Source organism: Haliaeetus leucocephalus, unplaced genomic scaffold (assembly GCF_000737465.1).
Source record: "Haliaeetus leucocephalus isolate CR32 unplaced genomic scaffold, Haliaeetus_leucocephalus-4.0 Scaffold752, whole genome shotgun sequence".
Lineage (NCBI taxonomy): Eukaryota > Metazoa > Chordata > Aves > Accipitriformes > Accipitridae > Haliaeetus > Haliaeetus leucocephalus.
Window position 1 is genome coordinate 133,260 of NW_010973188.1, and position 22,530 is coordinate 155,789.

A 22,530-nucleotide genomic window follows, 5' to 3' on the forward strand; every position below is an offset into this window, starting at 1 on the left:
GGACCTGAGCACAGGGTTGTGGGCCAGACCAACATGTCATGCTTAGTAAGTCACTCAAATTTTTGTTTGCAGATGGGGACACTAACCTGGCCTTCCTGTTGTTCTGTGCACTCGGCAGTGAGCGGCTGGAGACAGATTTGCAAAGCTGAGTGCTCCTCATGTCTGACATGCATCTGGAGATGGTAATGTTTGCCACCAGACTGACAAGGTTGCTTTTAGCAGATGTGGCTTTTGTCCCTTGGTTTCTCCCAAATGTTAGATGAAGATTTCACTTCCTTGCCTCCCAAGGGAAAACCTCCACATGCATTGGTGACAGCCCAGATCTTGTTCTAATGACTGCGAGAGGTGGAGACATTCAGCAGTGACAAAGCTTATTGCAGATCTGAGGGAAAGGTCAGGCGGGAGTAAGAAGGGAAGAGAACTGGCCACCACTCCTGTGAGAAGCTCTGAGGAAAGAGCCTACCCCTCATCACAGTTCAGCTATTTCTGTGATTATGTCCATTTGCCCATAATTATACTGGTTCTCCTCTGTGCAGCACTAAGTCAGGTCTACTGATTTGTGTCCAATCTCCTGCTGCCTTTCTGGCAACATGGTGCCAACATGGGTTAAAAATTAGAGACTAAGATTGCCTCAGTGTCTGATTTATACCCTTCCTCCTCCCATCCCGCTTTGGGATGTGCTGGTCAGCATCCCCCCAGGAGAGGATTAATCAGGAACAGACAGAGAACTGGCAGCTGCCTGACAAGGACAAGATCATAGCTATGGATATGCTGCAATTTGGAGCCTTTTTCTTTGACCTTGGTACAAGTCCAAGGCATGCTTGCTGATGCATCCCAGCACTGACACCCCAGGAGTTGGCACAAGATCAGCACCCCTGAGGCCACAGCTAGCTCTGGTCCCGATGTTGTATTGCCTCAGTGCTGGAACTGCTTCTGTGGTAAAAGGCTGCCCATCCCTGTGAGTCCAGAGGCAGCTTCAGCTCTCCGGCTGTGGGAAAGAGGTCCTCTCCACTTAAGGTGAAGCCTTCATTTCAGGGACCAGAGCAAGGGAAGATGTTACCACCATTCTAAAAGGGCAACACTACATGTTTAACATTCACTCCCCCAGCTACACCACCAGCGGACCACACCAGGAGAACAGCAGGAAGGTAGGAAGTGCTGTCTGATCCACCTGCCAATTCCTGCCCCATTAGAGCAGTGCTTACATGTAAAGCCAGGCTGACCACAGAGCAAGAGCATTTGTACCAGGGACAGTCCTCTGCAAGGGGCTTCCCCTGGAGCCTGAGGTGCCCAAGCTCCAGCAGCTGTTACTGCCATGGAGAAAGGGCAGCAGATCCTCCCAAGCTGGGCAACAGAAAGGACTTGTGAGGGGCACAAGAGGGAGCTGAACAGGGCTTAGATGTTGAAGGGAACCAGGAGCAGAAGCAAGGGGTAATTTACAGCAGAATGGGCCATGGCTCTTGAGTTATTTTCCTGCTTGGGAGCTGAAAAGGAAGGAGAACCCTGGATTGGACAACCCTGGGAAATATCTGCCTTTGGGGGTTAACCAGCTCCTTCTGCAAAGAGCGAGCAGATCCAGACACAAACATAGTCTGCATTACCCAAGGAAACTGTTGCCCAGTTATAATACCTTACTGCAAGCCCAAGGGTGGGCAAGCACTAGGCTGAGTCCTGCTTCTCCCCCTGAAAACGCCTCATGACTCTGCAGGGGCTAAGATGACAGTTCCCATCACACCTAGAGGCCATTGCACAAAAACAGCAGCCAGCAGGCACGACCTGCACCAGGCCTGCTCAGTCACAGGAACATGCAGTAGCAAAGAGATGCTTTAGAGCACCATTTCTTACCTCTTGAATCCAGTGACCACCTAATCTTCTTAGGGGGATGGGGGGAATCCATCTTTGTTCTTTTACAGTATTGCCACAACGCCATAACCAAATGAAAAATAGCTTAAGCTTTAAGTAGATGGACATTCATTTTCCTCCTGTTTTGTTTGCTTCCTTGTGTGGGTGATGGAGCATGCAAAAGCTTTTGATCTTTTTTTCCTTCTTCAGCCACGGTCCACAGACCACCTTCCGATACCTTTACAGACCACTGTCTTTCCAGGAATCACAAATTGCAAAATACTGGCAGAGTATGACAATCAGAGCATGAGCTACGGTTTTACCACAGGCAAGTACTCAGGTAGTCTCTCATGAGGTGTCCAAACCAATTTTTACAATACTCCTGATATTTTAGAGGATGATAAAACACAAGCTTTGCCCCTGCAGATCCACTGGCAAGGCAGATCTTTACTTACAAACAGACAAGTAGTGAGTATCCCCATCTCCCAGGTCACTCAGGCACCCTATTATTTCAAGAAATCTGACAATCACAGTTCCGCTACCAGTCTTTTAAAACCTCTGCAAGGAACACAGAGAGAAGGAAGCCCTCCTCTCCACAGGGACAGGCAGCAACATCGTGTAGTTCACAATGCACTCGCCTCCCTGCCTGCCCCATGGGGAGGGGTGTCCAGGGCTAATGTGAGCCCTGCTCCCCAGATCCCTGCAGCTTCTGCATGACTTCTTATGCTTTCCCTGGTTAGCAGTTGATGGAACTGCCCTGAATAGCCATTTCCATTGTATGCCTATGAAGGGAGAGGATGAAAAAGGTCATGCTATAACATGACAGATCCAACCACTATTGGTCATAGACATTTCAGCCAGACAAAAGCCTTTTTTCACATCTGGCACTGTGCAATGAATTATGAAGTATTTTTCCCTGTTCCACCCCCTCACCTCCCCCCATTTTCTGGTTATTTTTTTAGCTAATGTGATTGGAGACATGTTCTCCTTTCATAAGTACTGCAAGGAATTGTGCCCCACATCTAAAACAAGGTGGGCAAAGAACGCTTCCTGGGTTCCCACATTAAATTAATCACAGCATTTCAGACCCCTCTGACCCCCAGGGTCCAATGCTGTCACAGTAGAAAAGCAGCAGCAGCTCTCTCAAGGCAAGCTTCCAGCTCACTGCAGACCCTGCAACTCACACAAAGGTTCTCCAAGACAAGTGGGAAGAAACATTGGCTTGGAGGGAGAGGGGCAGCAGCACAATTAATTGCTCATTTTAAATTCCACCATTTAAAAATAAAGAAAAAAGCAAAAAAGAAGGGAGTCTACAGATACTAGTAGCTACCTGACATGGTATCTCTAGGAAGAGACTTGTATGTGGAGCATACAAATAAAGGCATATGCCAGCAAATTATTCATATTTAGCCATGCATCTTCTAAGCTCCAGCCCTGCAGAGACATAGGGCAGCCCTGGTCAATAGAGCTGGCAACAGCTCACCTGAAGGAGGGGCTGCAGAGGCTGGGGATAAGACTGGACATTGAGGTGCCCCATTCCCCTAGGCAGGCCAGCTGCTAGGGGATGTCTGGCACCCCTTTCCTCGCCCCAAGTAACCTCACACAATGGGAAACCCCAAGAACATTCCCATCCCACAACTGGTTTCTTTGCCCATGCACTGGGAGTTGCCTGCAGCACCCACTCCCACCTGTAGCCCAGAGGTCCCCATCTCACCCCCAGCTGGCATCCAGCCCAGAGGCAGTAAATGAGCTGGAACTCCTCAATACATTCATGTCATTTTTTATACTTTGATCATGGCTGGAAAGGGTTTTTTTTAGCCACACAACTCCTTCTCATTAATTAAACATAGGAAAGAAGAGGGGAGCTCAGCTTTGGGAGGAAAAATACTGATCCTTAAAAAGCAAAGGTTAACCCTTTGGAAGAATCGTAGTTGCATTTCCTTTCAAAGACACTTTAGTTTGTTTTTTTTTTTTTTAAAAAAAAACTGCAGAAACATAGCTTGACAGGAAATAAACAAAAATATTAAAACCAGGTACCCCAAAATGAAGTCCTACTCTGATTTATTCCTCCTCTGCTTCATTCCCTCATCAACACATATATGAGCAAGGCATTTTGCTTTCTTAATGCATCTTTACATCACTATCTTACATGAAAATTCAGTCTGCCAGGCTGGTGCTTGTATAGACCAGCAGATCTCCAAAAATGGGTAAAAACCAGTATTTTAGCAGAGTTACATGGCTCCACAAGCAGCATCACTCTCATCTCCCCTAAGCAAACTGTGCTGAGACTGGGGGGGGGGGGGGGGGTGAGTGGGAGGAAAAAAAAAGGACCCTACCTCCTGATGAGAATCTGACCAAAGTAGAAATAAACAACAACTATGTCTCAGAGAAAACAGCAAGAAGCCCATTAGCTACAGAAACATCAAACAAACAAAATCTAGCACAACAATGTTGAAAACCAAAGTTTTGGGCTTTGCAGCTGGGGGGGGGGGCAGGGTGGGGAGGAAGTCTTTAATTATTTTGTTTCCTAGCAGTAGAAATCTGTTCCCAAAAGGCCAAGCAGATTTCTCCCAGAAAGCTCCATGTCTGCTATGGCAGAGATAAAAGTCATCTATGTTTATCTATGTTTAAACAGAAGCCAAAGGTTAAAGAAAGGGAAAAACCAATGAATAATTGATCCTCAGCCCTTCCCAGCAAAGAGCTCCCCTTACCCTCCTCCTCAGTCCCAGTCATTCAGGGCAGCTAAACCGCAATACTAGTTTTATTCAGAAAAAGCCATGAGGTGCTTACCTTGCTTCTGTGAAGCGATGACAAGGACAGGGAGGTCCATGACCACAGGGAAGATGCCAAATGGGAAGATAGAAGGAGGCTTCTGTGCTGGACCCATCCTGCAGGGCAGAACACCAGCCCCTCGCTGTATGCTCCAACCCCAGTGAAAATATCAAAGAAAGAAAAATCTTCCTGTTAGAATTCAGGCAGGACATCTCTGTTTTTTCAAAGCAGACAGCATTCAAATGCCACTGGGTTTCACCTCTAACAAGAGGAAAAGCAATGGTTTGGCCTCCTCTACTAAAACCCAGCTGCTAAAGAAGAGAAGACAGGGAGGTCTCTGCATTTTCATCCTGCCTCTGCCATTCACGCAATGCATGGATTTCAGAAACATCCTTTCACCTCTGCCCTTGCATCTGTAAAGTAAGAACCTCATAGCCAGACTTTCAGCAAAGTCTGAACCAAATATATCGAAACAGAGAAACCGAGAGCTGTTTTAACAAATGTAAACGAAGAACCTTCCCACACAGCACTCAGACTCCCATCTGCTGCCTGATGGTCCTCAGCCTGTGCAAGCAATTATCCCCTGATTACTTTTGCTCTTTTCCATGGCTCTTCCCACCTGAGAGCCAGAACTAACAGCTGGGGCTTTATTTGGGGTCCCTGGGAACCCATGTACTGTAGGAATGTGCTGCAGAGCCAGCAAGGCTCCCACTTGAAGCTAGGCATGAATTTCTCAGGAGCTCATGGTTAAAACATTGCCCTTTGGTGGGCTGAAGATAAACATGAAAAGTTGTGGCTTAAGGATGAATTTTGTCAGCAGGCTATTTCTGTTAGAGAGACAGGGACATCCATGCGTAAGTGAAACAGCTGCACACATTGTGTCCAAGATGGAAACAAGGTTCTGCCCCTGAGCTCCAAGGAATTCCGCCACATGTTGCTGGATTCAGCCACAAATTAGCCCTAGCCATTGTGTGCCTCCTGCTCATCCTGCTGTTCTGTGTCTAACTTCTCTCCTGTCTCTCCTCCCACATCCCTGAAGGCTTCACTCCTGATGTTGGCTTTCCTGGCTTCTTTTCAGCTGGCCTCATTTAACTCCTTCCTTTGAAGCAATCGTTTCCTGCCCCCTCCTCCTCTGAGTCACACTCTTGCTGTCAGGGTGTTGCTCAGTTCAATAAGCAAGCTCACAGCCAGTGCTGCAGTCCTGCACTCCCTTCCTCTCTTGGACTAGTTATGTCCAGACATGGATTATGAACTCTTAGATAGCAGGCCTGTCTTCTTTTTTTTTTTTCCTTTAAGTGAACTCCTGTGTTTCCTATGTTGTTCTGAAACAGCAATGAAAGAGTGCTTTCCTCATGGTCTTTTTAAGAGGACCCTTGGATATGGTAACGTGGTGGCTCCATGATTAGCTCTTTATCATTGCAAGGTGTAGGGAGGATGTGTTGCTTGTTCCCCCAGAGCAACCTGTGAAGTTTCTCACCAGCTCTGCAGTGACTGTGTCACCTAAAGAGCTGCATGCTCTTGACCAAAGAGAAAGATCCAGAGCTTAGCAAAAAAGTGCACCCAGACTCCAATTCACCTTTAAGACTTTCCAGCAAAATGCACAGAAAATGCAACTACAAAGAAATTTACTGAGACGCAGTGGGGACAATATATCTTTAATTTTTTTTGCTTTTGTTTGTTTTTTAGTATTACAGTATATTCTTATAAAAAGGTACAGATAAAAAGGACACTACAGGATTTGTACATTTAATTCACTTATAGTCTTAAACTGACTAAGAAATGAGGATACACCAAGGCATTACAGCAGCACACAACCTCCCACTTTACTAAGCAGCACTGTACTTTCTAGCTTGGCAGGGAGGGGCACCTCCCAAAGTGACCTGTGAGTTTCAAGCTGAGCAGGCTTGCAGGGAAGGAGAATGACTGAAGATGGGGATGGTTTGGAAGGGAGGTGTTGAGCACAGAGCAGCTCAGGTACCTGACATCCCCTTACAATTCTCCTAAAAACTGCAAAGGTTTTTAAAGAGCCTGTTTAAGGGCAAGCATGAAGTGGGGAAAATGGCTTGTCTCAAAGGCTTTTCTAGATCACTTGGGTGAGAGATCCTAGTGATGGACAGCTGAAAGGACCAAGCCCTTCATGAGCCTTGTGGAACATCTTGTAAACAGACAAAACTGCCTAGAGTTTTGATCCAGATGCTGCTTTGAATTACTCTGGTGTAAATCCAGAGCAACTTTTACTGGTTACAGTGGATCTATTCTACATTACCACCTATAACAGAAGACTCTGGTTTGGAAGCATCCAGACTCTCTCATGAAATGAGGTGCCAAAACACCATGCTAGACTAATGGCATCCTTCTCAACAAGCACAGTGAGCAAAATCTGGTCAACTTCAGGGGATACTGATCATCAAAACTACTACTTAGAGTAGTAGATAGCTTTTATATATATCTACACACACATATATAAATTTTATATTTTCAGTTAGCTAAATTGTTTTACGCAGGTGGGCCTCTTCAACCTTTCATAACAGAAGCTAAGATGGCCAATGGAGGCTACTTCTCTGGATAGTATGCAACCAGAAATCTCCTATGTTGCGTACAGAAGCCAAGGAGCCATGGCCCCCAAACACCTGGTTATTGCTATAGACTCCATGGGTAGAAAACCAACCAGTAGAAAGATTTTGTTTATCCTGGATAATCTGGGCAGGTAGGGTGCAGAAGGAGAGAGGGGAAGCAGAGGAAATCCTTCTTCCTTGGCGTTGAAGATAGGAAGGAATATTAACTCTGAGGAAGGAGAACTGCCCCAGTTTGTCTCACTAGTGTGTTAACTCTGCTGAGACGTTACAGGGCATGAACCACTTTTGCCCATCTATCCAAGCTTCTCTGGCATTATGGACAGAATTTATGTGGAAGGGTGAAGTCTGAGTGAACAACTGCGCAGCTTAACTCTTCTCAATCTTCTCACCATGATTCGTGATGAGAAATAAACAGGTTTTATAGAAAGTGTTCTAAAATAACCAACCTGCATCAGTTCTCACATGCTTTAAAATGCATGCTTTCCCAGAACCAGGATCACCAGGGGCAGCGTGATTATGACAAAAGCAAAAGGAAAGTTTCTTTCTTCCCTCCCTTCCCACACTAAGACTGCTCACAAGGATCTCCTTGCCTAGCTCAGCTTGCTGCACAACAGCCAAGCCAGCTGTTTAGCCAGTGTAATGCCCTGGCACGGTCTCAATAGTCTTCGCTATAATGCAGTGTATACATACAAACGTAGCAAACTAAAATAAGGCAAAATAAATAGAGGTGTCAGATTTACAGGTTCCCCTTAGAGATTCCTAAAACCTTTTTTTTTTAAAAAATCATTTAACCCCCAAACAAACAAACAAAAAAAAAAAAAACCCAAACAACCAACCCAGAAACGAAACTGCATGTATCATGTACATTATCAACTGTACAACTGATCTCCTTTCCCCTCACGGAAACTCCTGACACAAGCTTCTCCCATGCAACCCAGCTCAGAGTGTGAGCTTTCCTAAAGAAGAGGAAAGATTCAGCCAGTGGGGCTGACCATTACGGAACCACCTACCCCACAATCTCCCACCAGGGCCCCTTGCGATTCCTTTCCCTTCCTCAAACATTGCGAACACATTACAGAAATGCTTCTGAAGGATGCACAGGTCATCTCCCTAGTGGGGAGTCTCTCACCCCTGAACACTAGTCCTACTTCTGCTCTCATAGGGAACCGGTGCCCACATGATAGCTGTGCTGCCAGGCATGGAAGGGCCTTGCTGCCCTGAAGTCACTTTACCTTGTAGCATTTCCAGAGACTTATGACCAACTGAGAAGAGTGACCCAGACCAAAGGGACTGGGAGGGGGAGAGAGTTCTTCAGTCTTTTCTCGGATCATCCTAATGCAACCTGCTTAAGAACAATGCAGAGGCACAGAGGTAAGTGAGCACTAGACCTCTAGGGACAAAGTCTGGAGAGTTAGAAAGTACCTCCTCTTCTAGGTGTGAAGAACTTCATCATAAAGTTAGCAATGACTACATTTCTGCAGGAAGCAGAACAAGCCCTCGATTATACCCTTCTTTCTCACATCTCCTCCTCCACTTACTTATTTCCAAAGACAGAGTGATTTCACTTAAAATGCTGGTGCTAGGCACAGGTGCCAGGACAACAGCAGACCCTAGCTCCCTAGCTCTTCTCCAGCTTTCAGTGTGATAAAGAGGTTATGCCTCAATATTATACTTCACGACTGCTTGCTCAGTCTCAGTCCTCAGAGTCTGCTCAGGCTCTGCTAGCACTAGAGGACAAAAAAATAAGATTTTCCTTTCTCATTCAGGGCTCAGCAAGTCTACCACAACTGCTGATGGAGAACAGAGCATAGATGCACTCACAGTACCCAAGAGATGAGAAGCAAGGACAAAGTTGGCTTCAGCAAGAATCTGATGCCAGGCCCTAGAGCAGAGTCAACTTTTATCCTCATCTTCTGTGTGGCCAGCCTTATCTCATACAGTAGACCTATTAATGGGCCTCTCCACCTGTCACCACTTATATGAAATCACTGCTTGCCTCAGTGTGTAACTGAGCTTTTCCAAAACCCTCTTTATGGACATTCACCATGGAGTCAAGAGCCAGGGAAGGACTGTCCAGCATGCTGCACGAAATCTTCAGCCACCATCACAGATTCAAAACAGGAGTCTGGGGCACTGGAGTGCTGAGAAAGTTGAGCTGCAACGAATCAGGGGCATGACTCTGAGCTTTCTGTCCATCCCAGTAAGTATCCCGCAGCTGATTTACAGGAGTTGCACAATCTCTCATTATTTATGTATGAGTCAAGAAGGTGGCAAAACTACAGCAGCTTTCTTTGACTCTGTCAGTGTGGCCAGAGCACTGAGTACTATCATACAGGATCTCTTTAAATTGGGGTTGAAGTCTGTACACAAATGGACAGAGGACTTATCACTCTCTCTGCTTTCACTACATTTGTGGCCTGGCAAAGTGACTTCAGTTTCAAAAAGCACGGCACAAACCTAGTTTGACAAATACCGGGGCAGGGGGAATGCTGTATTTATATTAAAGGGTTTTGCCCTGAGGTGTTTCTTCTCTGACAGCAGTGCCATGCTGACAGTCTGCCTTATCAAACAAGTACCTAGGGAGCAAGCAAGCAGACGTAAGTTGGACAGAGCCATAAGTCACATCATCTTGCACCAGGGCTGACCTTGGCACTACACCTGAATTTCTGGGTGAGTCCTAAACCCAGGGAGAACAAAGAGGGGAAAAAAACCTACAATGTTCTAATCCATAAAAGCATCATCTTTGGAATTCAGGGATTATCAGTTATATACCAATTTGGCACATATTACCACCTCTCATATGGCTTACATGGCACAGGTTATATGGCATGCTTTAAAACAAGACAAACAAAAAGGGCTGGGATATAGCATGTCTACTTCAGGGAGCAGCAAGGAGCTTGTTAATATAATTTACAAGAGATATTTCTAAAAATCCATTTTGTAATTTAAAATAAAAATGCTTAAAAAAGTGAGTTTTTCTTAAACTTTCAAAAACCTTTATGAAATACAGTCTTTCTTCTACAAGGTGCTTGTGTCTGCTGCAATGGGCATTGCTGTTAATAGCTAATCCCAGAAGGGGAGTAGGATAGTAAAGGAGGAGAACACAGCCAGCTCTTGTAAGATACCAGCTCTTTACGATGAGTATTATACAGAGGCATGGCAGTCTGGAATGTCGTAAATAGGGAGATTCTGGGGTGGGAGACTCAAAATTCAGTAAACAATGAAACATTAGAGTTTAACAGTTCCAACTTTTTTGCTTCTTTCCATAATTTACACAATTATTTTACTCTCAAAGTGTTCAGAAAACCACCACAGTTTGCTTCTCCAGTATTGGTAGTGTGTAATACTGATCAGCATGGCAGAGGAAGTTCTGTTCTGCAGACTCAGTGCAGAGCCTGAGATTAAGTGACATTCAGAGAAAAATCAAAACAAATTATTAAAGTGACAAATAGAGCTTTTTTCACTTCCCTGGAATTCCTTAACATTTTGTGTTGTTGACTATTGATGCATAGTTTGCAGATGGTGGTTCCCTCTTCTCAAATGTTCTCTCTTTTCTTCCTGTCTAGGAGGAAGAATCCATCACCATTTCTTTCTTTTCCTCTCTTCCTTCTCCAGGGACGATAATAAAAAGGGAAGACAAGATTCAAAAAAAAAAAAAAGCCCATGACAGCCCACACAATCCAATCCCTTTCTTAGAGCCATGAAGACACACAGAATTCAGAAGTCAGGCCTGTTCTTGGGGTTCTTTGCTTTTTCACTGTGTGCTTCATACATGTAGCTTAAATACAAATTATTTTTTTTTTCTTATGAGTTAACCCATCTCCAAAGCCTGCCTGGCTTGCACAATTCTGTGTCCTCCTGGAAAAATTCTCAGTTTTCATTGCGGGACCCTCTGCTGGTTCACCCCAAGTGATCCCTTCAAAATGGAAAAGGCTGTGGACTCCAAGGCTCTCCTTTGACACCATTCATATCTTACTGAATTACATGATTCTCCTAGGTAGGAGTGGAGTGTGTGCAGTGAAGGTCAGCCTGTTAGACAGAAAGACCAGTTGATGCCAACAGGAATCACAGCTAGCATCAAGGGGAAAAGAAATCTCATTTCTTGCAGCCAGTGACCCTGTTTGCTTTTTGCTATTTGTGACCTGTGGATGATACTAGGGAGCCCCCGATTTCCATTGGGCTGCACTAAGAAATCTTGCACAAACAGGTGAGAAGTGTTCTGCTGTTTCCCTCCCACCCTCCAGCAATGACAACAGGCTCGAGAGTCACCTACTTGTAATCCCAACCTGGCAGTGGCTTAGTTTTCTAAAGAAAAGCCAGAGTTTCTTTCCTAGAAGATGCATTTCATAGCTTCAAGGCTCAACCATCAACAAATTCCAGAAAACTTCTTCTAGAAAAGCAGAATCCAAAAGACTTTTGCAATGTATTTTATGATGATCCTGATTCTTGAATTTCAATTTATTCCAGAACCTGATTACTTCCTTCTGACCATCACTTGCTTTGGACAGTGTAGGACACACAAAAATACTATACAGAACATGAGATCAAAAGCATTTTTCAGGTGCTAATCAATGGCTTATAAAATCCAATTCTGGAAGGGAACTGGAAACCTCGAGAACCACATCTTAACAAGCCCCTGAAGGCCAGTCTAGATCTTGGAGAAGCAACAGGTGTTTACAGAGCTGCTCTGAAATTAGTCTTGCTTATCAGCGAGATGGAGATGGTGACTAGTTTTTACTTTGGCACACAGAAAATTATCTTTTTCCAGCTCTGAGGCAGTCTGCAAGGCCCAAGTACTTTCTGTCATCACCATGAGGCCTTTGATGACATAATAAATTCCCAGAAGCAAATCTGTCGGCTCTGCATGGCCCAGTCACAGGCCCTGCTGGCTCCACAGAGGCACTTTAATAATGGTTCAAATTAGGAGCACAGAACAGGGATGAGAGGAAAGCTGATCATGGAAAGGTAACGTCTCTAGCCACAGACCAAAGAAATCCTTTGGGGCAGCTGTCAGCCAGGCGCCATCGCACACATTTATCTTCCTTGTTTTGCACTTTTTCATCACCTTCTTTTGGTTGATTATTTTTCTTCCTCTTGTAATTAATAATTTAGCTTTGTCACCACCCGCTCCCGGCTTGTCTCTAAGCCTTGGTTCCCCGAACGCTTACGGTTACGCTTGAGCTTGGATAAGTCTTTGTCGAAGACTTCACCTGACCTTAATGCTGATACCAGGTCATCAAACTCCCCACTCTCTTCAGAGATGCTTCCAGCTTTCACTTTCTTTTGCCGCCTCTCTTTTTCCCTCTGCTCTTTTAGCTGTGGAGAAAGACACAGAGCTTTAAGATTAGCTAACCATGATACCAGATCACTAGGTACAGTGCCAAGAAGCAGCTAAGATGCGTCAGTACAGTTTAGGGAAAAAAAAAGATCAGGAGCTTATCCACAGGGCCATCACCTGTGCCAAGAGCAACAAGTGACCATGCTGGGCTTTCCTTCTTCTGCACAGGCAAGCAGAAAGCAGGAGATATGAGGAATGAGTAGCATTGTATGTTTGCCTCACAAGGCACTACCACCCTGGAGCAAAGAGGACACATGGGATCTGTCTATGCTGCTTTGCATATTTGTGTCTATTTGTTTTGCACAAATTTTACAGTAGGATAGTGCCAGCAAAGTAGCTGTGCCAAATGGCACTCTACAAGTGATGCTGGCATAAGTAATTACCTAGCTTCTGGGACCAGGCTTGCAGTGACCTTAGCGTGGCAGCACCTACTATGCTGACAGTACCTAACATAGTGAGTTTAAAGTTAGTTTGGACGTGTCTATACAAACCACAGTTACTAGTATAGTCACAAACAGCTTTGCGCTTGGGGCATAACTAGCTAAATTGACAGGCAGAAAGGCTGCAGTCCTGCAGAAGGAGGAAAAAAAGAAAGGAAAAATCCCAGAAAGCCACAGGCTAAACATACTGGAGAATTAAAATTGTGTGAGATATCAAAACATCAGCAGAAACCCTATCCACCAAACAGCTCATGTTTGGATGGAGGCAGTATGTTGCAGTAATGGGAAGAGGAAGGCACATTGCCTCAACTCTGGAAAGAGAAACTGGTTATAAACACAAAGAGCAATGAAACAGAACTGCTGTTTTTACAAATCATTGGCTAGGTCCACCAGTCAACGTGATGCCCTTGGTCTCCCTAGGATAGCTCCAGGGAGCTATCCCCCTCCACTGCTCAGCTCCAAGATTAGTGGAAATGGCAAGGGATGGATGTGGCTGTCAGGAAGCATGTCGCTTGCTCTGCGTGCTAGCCCCATGTTGCAGGAAGACTCCTTCCATAAGCAAACTGCAATCTCTCTCATGGTGTATTAGGCCTACAAAACCATACTAGTGCTTTAACAGCAGGCTCCTGCACTTTCCAGGCTGGCTGAGAGAAAACTTGAGCCTAAGTCCTGGCATTTTATCCCTGTGTCCAACAGCAAGGCTCCTGGCATCCTGGCGTTTTACTTCTCTCCTCTTCTGAAAGGCACAAACCAGTGTTTTTGGCACAGCAAACATTTAAAGCAGCAACTCCCCACAGCGAGGTCTGGGGCCACGGTGGCAGCCAGGATTAAAGCGCCGGCAGGAGGGAAGGAGGCAGGGGACTGCTGAGCCATTCTTAGGCCTCAGGAAAGGCTGAGGTTAGAGGGGTAGGCTAGTTCTCATGAACCCCTGGGGACACGCACATCTGTCTCCCAGCAGCAAAATCAACTATGCACAAAAGCTCTCTCGCCACATCAAGGCCAGACATGGCCCCAGCATTAAGGCTGGCCAGAGAGAAATACTGCCAGTGTGGGCTGCAGCAGGTGCCAGGGCATTCACTGTGTCACTGTACGCTGTCAGGAGACAAGCATGCAGCAGGTGATGATGGAGTCTGAGTGGAAGCTGACCAGCTGGCAGGACTGAGGGAGATCTGGCTCCCAGAGCTTTTGCACAGAGCCCGCAGCCCAAAAGCAGGATAGTCTGGCACTAGGCAGGGGCAGCACCATCCTGCAAAGTGCCAGGGGCAGAACAAGCAGGGCTAGATTTGGTATCTGAATCCAAAAGAGGGTAATTTAGAGCCAAACAGTATGGCCTTGAGAGCTGACAGGACAGCCAGCAGGAAAAATGTCATCATTTGTGAAGAGAACGATGCCAAAGAGAGGTGGCATGGAGAAGGACAAAAAACAGTGACAGTGACAGGACATGAGCATTGGAATTGGCTCTCTCAACCTTTCTCTCTTGAGACATGAAAAGGCGATGGAAGGAAACACCTTCCTGTGCCCAGGTCCTCACCATAGCCTCCATGCGTGCCCTGCGCTCCTCTTCTTCCTTTTTCTTCCTCATATTCTCCAGATCCTGCTTGGCCTCTGCAAATGACTGTAAGAAAGTGTCAAAGATGCCAAAAAATTCATCTGGCTGCATCTTGCCCTCGCACTCTCCAAAATGCCTCAGTGCCTTGGCATACTGTCAAGAGAGCAGAAAACACAAGAGCAATAATTAGGCAGGCAGGTTGGTGAAGACAGCAGGGAATGCTTATGAGTAACCACACATGTAATTCAATACCCTCTGAGCATTCATGTGGTGAGAGCAGAAACTACCCCCTTGGCAACAGAAGTGCCTCTCCTTAAGGCAGGTGCCTCTGTCCCTGAAGAATCTGCTCTCCTGGATATCCTTTGGGCAACACGGGGCAACAGTGCTGGAGAGCACTAGCTGTCCACTTACACAAAAAAAGCATGTTCAGTGCCTGAGGGAGATGGAGTAATTTCAGAGGATGATCATCTGGCCACATCTCAGCTGCAGCTGTGGGACAGCAGGGGCATGGAAGACAGTGAGCTTGCTGGGGAAACAAGTAGTTTTAGTCCATCCTAACTACCAAATAAGTAGTTTCAGCCCATCCTTTCCCCTTCCACCTTGCCCTCAAATCCACTAATAAAATGGCTGGAGTTAGATGAGGTTTTTGCAATAACGTTACATTCTGTCCTCTCAGGAGCCTTTTGCCATGTCATCCATCACTCTGGAGTCCTCTGAGTCAGGGTGTTGCCTGGGAGAGAGGAGACTACAGACAGACATGGCATGACAGAGGGGCGAGGAAAGCAGCCAGGGCTCCTGGGCAGACTTAAAAGAGAGCAAATACATCACAAGTGGCTTTTATTTTAAAAGGCAAATATTGAGGCTGCAGGATGCATGTGGAGGCAGCCAACTGGCAGGACTTCAGTCACAGGGCAGTCCTGATTGTGATATGGTAAATTCACAGCAACCCCTGGCTCTTGGACATCAGTGCTCCAGCAGTTGTACTCTCTTTGCTCTCTCACATGCACAAGCATGCCTCTGTACTCACCAAAATGCACTCAAATGCATGCACATATAGTCTGTCAACAGCATGTATGCACAGGTCCACTAAGTCCTATATAAGCGTATACATCCAAAAGCTGTATCATTGTCCAACCACCTTCATTCACACACCTCTGTATCGCAATAGGCAACACCAGCAACACATTCCTGATGGCACTGGTGCCCCGATGCGCAGCTCCCCTAGCATTCCCTACTTGCACTTTAACATACCACCACTAAGCAGCAGAGCATCCTTACAGACCTCAACGTTTGCCAAACCAAACACAGACTCTCCCAGGCTATGGACTGCCTTCAAACTCTCTTGTGCATGTATTCAGCTCATACTAACACAGCCCAGCTTCCCTTTCCTTAGGTGGGTGCTCAGGCAGAACAGAAAAGACAGTAAGAACAGTTCAGGCTCCAATCCCAAGCACAAAATGAGTTTGGAAGCAGGTCTTATAAACCCCTCTTGGCCCTGTACCAGGTAAAGCATAAACAATGTCTCCCAGCCAACTGCAGGAGGAAGAAATCTCCAAGGAAAGCAGCTTTCTTCTGGCACAGCCTGAGAGATTCAGCATCTCCCCTCCTCTGCTTTCCTTGCCAGGCCCACAAAGCAGTTTGAAGCAATAGCTTCTTTTTTCTTTAAAAAGGCTGCGTTCTCAGCCAGAAACAAACAAAGAAACCCAAAGTATCTGGAAAAAAAAAAAAGTGTTGGAAGAAATGCAAGTTGCTTTGAGCTACCAAACATGGCAAGAGTTGAAGGAAGCACTACAGCAGCAAGTCATAGAGGAACTTCAGAGTATGGGAACAGCAACAGATTACTTCTCTGTTTTAAATCCTTTTCTCTGAAACCTCTGAATACACATATACACAAGTATGCACACCTACTCCCTCCCCCCACTCCCCTCTGTATATATGTATTTTCTCTGTAAATAATGTACACACAGTCTGCGTGAATATTAGGAAAGTGCAGCAGTCTCACAGTAATCCACGCTGACCAGCACCAGCTCTTCAGCAGAGACAATGCAGGCTGTGAATACTGCAGAGGGAGATAAAGCATCTCCATGTACTATGTTTTCTTGGCTTGCCTGCTCCAGCGTGCCAATCAGCCAGGGGAGCAGGAGTGACAGAAAGACTTCAGCACAGGCATTGCCACTGCTGCTTGAGCACATAGAGCACCTGAAGCTCATTGCTCACAGGAGATGTGCTACCTGGAATCTCTTCCCACTTAACTTCTGGTTAACTCCTGTGAAAATTGAGAATGAGGCACAAATTATGAGCAGTGACTAGAGCTGCCAGCTAGAAGGAAGGCTTGTCTACCTCCTGCAAAGCCTGAAGTCCAGGGACAGCCCACAGGAGATGGCCATTGTACCTAGCAATGCACCAGCTCCATCCTCTGTGTTTCCCCTGTGCACAGCAAAGGTGAGTGAGGGGGCACACAGGAAGTGAGCTGGTTTGAGCCCATGAGTGCCCATAGGGGTTTCCTAGTCTCTTAGGGAGGCTGGGAGTTGAAAAGGAGGGGGTCCTTGCCTGGGGCTCTTGGATCCAACATACATGGAATTCTCCATTAGAGGGTGGTGTTGTCTGCAAATGTTCTGCACATGGCCTGTCACCCAACTACCAGCACCAGCTAGTTCTTGTCACAATGGCAGAGGGGCTTTTGCCACTGCCTCCCCACTGCCACTCAGTGGAGGAACAGTGTTGCTGTGCTGGAAAGACCCAGCAGTCTGAGAGCTTTCCAGAGACACTCATGAGCACAAAGTGTTGTAGTCTCTAAGCAGCAGTGAGGAGGAGGCTGAGAACAGCCTGTATTTGGTGCCCTGTAACATGGCTTAGTAGGTCACAATCACTTACTGTAAAGCACTGAAAAATGAAAAGCAAAAATCTGTGAGCTAGATGTACTAAAATAACGGCAAAAGAGAAATCTGCAGTTCACTGAAGTAAATATTTTCCTTCTATCTCCATCCCCTCCAGAAAAAAGCTGGCCGAGAAGAGGAAGGCAAGTCAGGAGATCCAGCCTCTGCTGCCAACTCTGCCCATGATGTGGCTTGGGAACTCATGCTCCCTCTCTGAGCCTTCCTTTCTGCATTCGTTACAGAACAGAAAGTGCTGCCCCACTAATCTGATACAGGAAACGGAAAAAAACCAGTTGTTCATGTCTGTAGGGGACCACATCAATGCAATGCACTATTGTAAAGACAGCCACGCTGTCTTTTCACTGTTTAAACTGCAATGGACCCCTCTGTTTTTATTACTTCTTCTATTTCCCCATAGCTCTGGTTCTGCGATCACATGTGCTTTTTCAAAGCACCGGTGCTGGAACGACGGGCAGCAAGATGCTGGAGGCAGCCTCCCCAAACCTGGTATGAAGCCCAGGCTCCTACCTGCCCACAGTGGCTAAAACCACACTGCCTGCCTTGCTCAGGGTGTCAGAGGCAGCGCAACACAGACTGAGGTGCTCTGGACCCCAGCCTTCTCTTCTCTCTGCTGCAGGATTTGTGTCATCATGTACAATCACTCGACTTCTCCATGGGCAGATTACCTGCCAAACAGTACCTGCTCTCGTGCACAATGGTGAAATCTGTAGCTAAGTCCTCATGCATGCAAAACACTTCCCAGAATTTTGTGACATGCTGTAATATCACGGAACAAGGTCTGAAACTTGCTTATTCCTTAAGTCATTTGGGGACAGATGACATGGGCAAAAGCAAGATGGAAAACTGTGTTTCAGCAGGTTTTCCACTGTAATACAGGATGGTATCTCTTTTTTTCATTAAAAAATTCATTTCCACAGCATAAGAGCCCCCAAGCTCCATGATATAACAGGTCCACAAGCTCAGTGCCAGTTCTGTTTCCTCTGCCAAACTTTCCACTGAATTCATCCTCTTGCCAAAGCAAATCATTTAGACAGTTATTTATTTTAAAAAGCCATTTTAGCAAGGAGAGGGAAAGCGGGACAGCAGCTCACACACTGTCTGCTGTGCTTGCCAATGAAATGTTAAACAGTGGCAGAAGAGCTCTGGAAACAGCAGGAATGGGGCTCTATGAGGAGGAGGAAAAACAGCCACGATAAAAATTTCCTGCTGGCTGTGCTGTCTGCGCTGTCTGCTATTGGAGGAGGAGCCAATGCACGACTGAATTATACCATGTAGGCATGCAACATGAACTGTCTTCCCCAGAGAAGCAATCTTGAGTTTGCTGTTATGAAGCCTCCAATCCTGTACTGACGCAGTTCAAATAAATGTCTGTTCTCTATGGGACAGATTCAGATAAGTTAATGGAAAGAGCCCAGCCAATTTCAGGCAGGGCTGGGCCCAGCTCTCCTTGCACCTAAATGTTCTTAAATGATTCTCTCATGAGTTCAACAGTGACTTTGGCAGCACCAAAATTGAGTACAGTTACTATAAACATTTCTGATATGTTAGATGCCAACCTGCCCTGAAGTATCTGCAGTTCTAAGGTACTGTGCAACAGCTATGTAATTTATTTACCAAGTGGCTGTTTCTGACAGCAAACTGTGGTGCCTGCACATGCCCTTTGTAACACATCTCATCTTGACTTCCTTAGTCTCTGTCCTGATCCATTCGTTATTCATTAGCCCCAGTGGCTGACAGAAAATACTGGTCCCCTAGAATGAATGACTGAAGTGCACAGCCTGTAACTGGCACTTGGTCTACAATATTTCTGTGTGCTTTATAGAATTCTGCCATTAATGACTATTTTCTTGAATGGATTTTGTCTTTCACTGCCTTGCTGTTCTTCAAAACAGTTACTATATATGCTAAGCTTTTTAAATGCATGTGCAGAGTCTGAACTGCGTTCTCCATGATGATAAAAACCCAGCTTGAGAAGAGCTGTCATGAGAAAGACTGATGGACAATTTCCTACCCACCTCATCAGCCTTGCCTAGGCAGTGGCCTCCATTGCACCTCTATAGAGAGGCTTAAGTTTGATACTCATCATAGGAATGGCAATACCTGACTAAGCAGGCTTTGTTCCTCTAGGAAGATCCAAAACATTTTAAAAACAGGCTTGTTATAAACCAAGGACAAAGTGGAACAGTTATGAAGCAGTCTAGCAATCTAAGTTCATACCTGTCAACATTTAAGTATGTTGTAAAGCTTCATATAGGGCAAATATCAACTTTTTCAAGTAGAAAAATAGAATTCATACTATGGGAGGTCACTGTTCCTCTGCCTGGGTATTTTCATTGCTTCCCCACTGGAAACACAGGGAAAAATTTTCACAAACAAAATTCAACCCCATTCTGGTGTCGTGGTTTAACCCCAGCCAGCAACTAAGCACCACGCAGCCGCTCATTCACTCCCCCCCCATCCAGTGGGATGGGGGAGAAAATCAGGAAAAGAAGTAAAACTCCTGGGTTGAGATAAAAACGATTTAATAGAACAGAAAAGAAGAAACTAATAATGATAATGATAACACTAATAAAATGACAACAGTAGTAATAAAAGGATTGGAATGTACAAATGATGCGCAGGGCAATTGCTCACCACCCACAGACCGACACCCAGCCAGTCCCCGAGCGGCGAATCCCTGCCCCCCCACTTCCCAGTTCCTAAACTAGATGGGACGTCACATGGTATGGAATACACTGTTGGCCAGTTTGGGTCAGGTGCCCTGGCTGGGCATGAGAAGCTGAAAAATCCTTGACTATAGTCTAAACACTACTGAGCAACAGCTGAAAACATCAGTGTTATCAATATTCTTCACATACTGAACTCAAAACATAGCACTGTACCAGCTACTAGGAAGACAGTTAACTATATCCCAGCTGAAACCAGGACATCTGGTCTTTCTGATGTAAAAAAGTCAAATTTTCATCTGTTCAAACATGTAAAAACTGGTGAAGGATTCCAGGGCAGAATTTCCCTTTCTCCTGTACCCAACTTCAGTTTACAGGAAATGGCAGAAAACATTATCCCTTGATCTAATCTATATATTCCCTTATAAAGTGGTATTGAAAGTGAGAAAAACACAAAAAAGAACAAGAACTAGCTGTGCTAGGGAGCCTGTTTAAAGAGTCAAAGTTCTCTGTCAGTTCTTAACCAAGCCATCTGTTTACTGCGTGAAGATAAGTACAGTTACAAGGCTTCCTCTGCAAACATGGATGCCTGCATCTGACAGCCTGGCCCTTTAAATTTAAAATATCACTTTGTCCCCATGGCCACTAACTGTAAATGGTCCTGTTTAAGCAAAAAGGCCAAAAAAAAGTACTGCATGGGATTGTGAAAAATATCCTCTACAGAGAAGGTCAGCACCACACCTTGGTAATGGATTGTTTCCATAACTAAAAGGAATAAAGAAATGACTTTTGCTAATACTAAAGACATTTAAAAAAATAAAAAACTTCCCAGGTTTGAAAAGATAATTTGTATTGTTTTAAATCCCAGCTGAGGAAACATGGCTCTGATTAACTCATGGCAATCAATTAACCACATCTGTATTTAGAAGGATATCCAACTCCAGCTGTTAAAACTAGGGCTTCATTATTATTAATAAATCTGTGAACCAGACCAATTCTTCCTGGGCTCATTAGGATATTTTTAAAAGTCCTCCTTCTCCTACTACCTTTTTTTTTCAATTTGCTTTGCTCTGAAAAATAAAAAAAGAACAGGATAATCAGATGTCTTGGTCCCTCTCTTCCTTTAACTGGCTAGTTATAGTAGGTTTCCATGGTAAGAAAAAAACTTGTGATTCAACAAGCACAGAGAGCCCATTGAGGTTGGAAGATGTTATAGGCTTTGCACATCTGGTTTGTTGAAAATTTCCAGCTTTCTTTTTTTTTTCTTTTTTAAGAAAAAAGAGGAAGAAGAGAGGGGAAAAATACTATGAGGCAAACATGAGAAATAGCTCACCATTGGTAAGGGCAGACAGTTCCCTTTTAGGAGTCCAAAAGCAGCTTTTTGCCAGTGGAAGAACCAAGGCCATAGGTTGAGAAGAAGTTGGAATGGCACGTGTTCAAACATAGTAAGGGTGTGTGAGGAGAAGGCAGAGAAACATTTCCTAAGCATGTTATAGTCATTAAAATAAAACATCTCTGTATGTCGAGTGCTTAATGTTGGCTATGTCTAAAAAAGTGTGCAACAACCTCCAGACATAGTGATCTGTCTGTAGGGAGATTCTCTGGTTATTCTTAAAGCAAAAGAACGGCATTTTTCCTGCAAGTGCCTGACCAAGAAAAGTTGCATTGCTGTGCTGGACATGTACCACTTGCTGGTTTTCAACCCCTGACTGACCTTGTAAAGAATCTGCATTGGGCTTTTGTCCTAGTGTGCCAAAAGAAAGAACCACCACCATCTATAACACCAAACCAAAAGTGGGCAGTCTAACCCAAGGACGGAGAGAATTCGCTTCCAGAAATGTGCACCTAACTATAATGAAGGTGAAAAATTTACCCAGTCATAAAACAGAAGCCCCCAAACCATAGAAAACTGAGCTTTTCTCAGTAACTTTAGTGGAGGCATGGAATGTAAAATACTGGTTTTGTGATTATAAAGCTAGTATGGTGTGAACTTTATTATGTTGGGCGTGGTTTGAATCTTCTCAAGCAACATGACAACAATGAAAACATTAGGCACGTTATTCTCCACAGAATTTCCTTTACAACATTAACAAGTGTTAGACTGCTAGCTTTGCCTTCTGAGTGCTGCAATAACTACTGCCCCACTAGCATTTGCCAGGGCAGCTAGCTCTAGCTGACAGCCAGTAGCTCCTGGTGTTTGCAGCTGCAAGTCAATATTACCAACATTATCTCCACAGCAAGGAAATGCTTTTGAATTACAGAATGTCATTACTGGGGAGTGACTGGATGAGTGAGGAGTCTTACTGTTCAGATTCTCAGCCTGTAGTTGTCTGTCCTTCGAAATCTAAGGCCTACCAATCCAATGGCATAGGTTTCATTAATAATCCAATAGGTCCCTTAACACTACAATAACTAACTGACACCAGCAGTGGAAACAATTCAATCCAAAA

At 45.1% G+C, this 22,530-nt stretch overlaps 1 protein-coding gene across 1 annotated transcript in view; it reads right to left on the reverse strand.

Moving 5' to 3' along the window:
- Positions 1-12,290: 12,290 nt before the first annotated feature.
- Positions 12,291-22,530, reverse strand: part of DAAM2 (dishevelled associated activator of morphogenesis 2) — a 175,353-nt gene continuing 165,113 nt past the window's right edge. The window contains exons 24-25 of the mRNA XM_010581122.1: positions 14,500-14,670; positions 12,291-12,506 (exon numbers count right to left, since the gene is read on the reverse strand). Of these exons, the coding sequence (XP_010579424.1) occupies positions 12,291-12,506; positions 14,500-14,670 (387 nt within the window). The remainder of the gene's footprint in view (positions 12,507-14,499; positions 14,671-22,530) is intronic.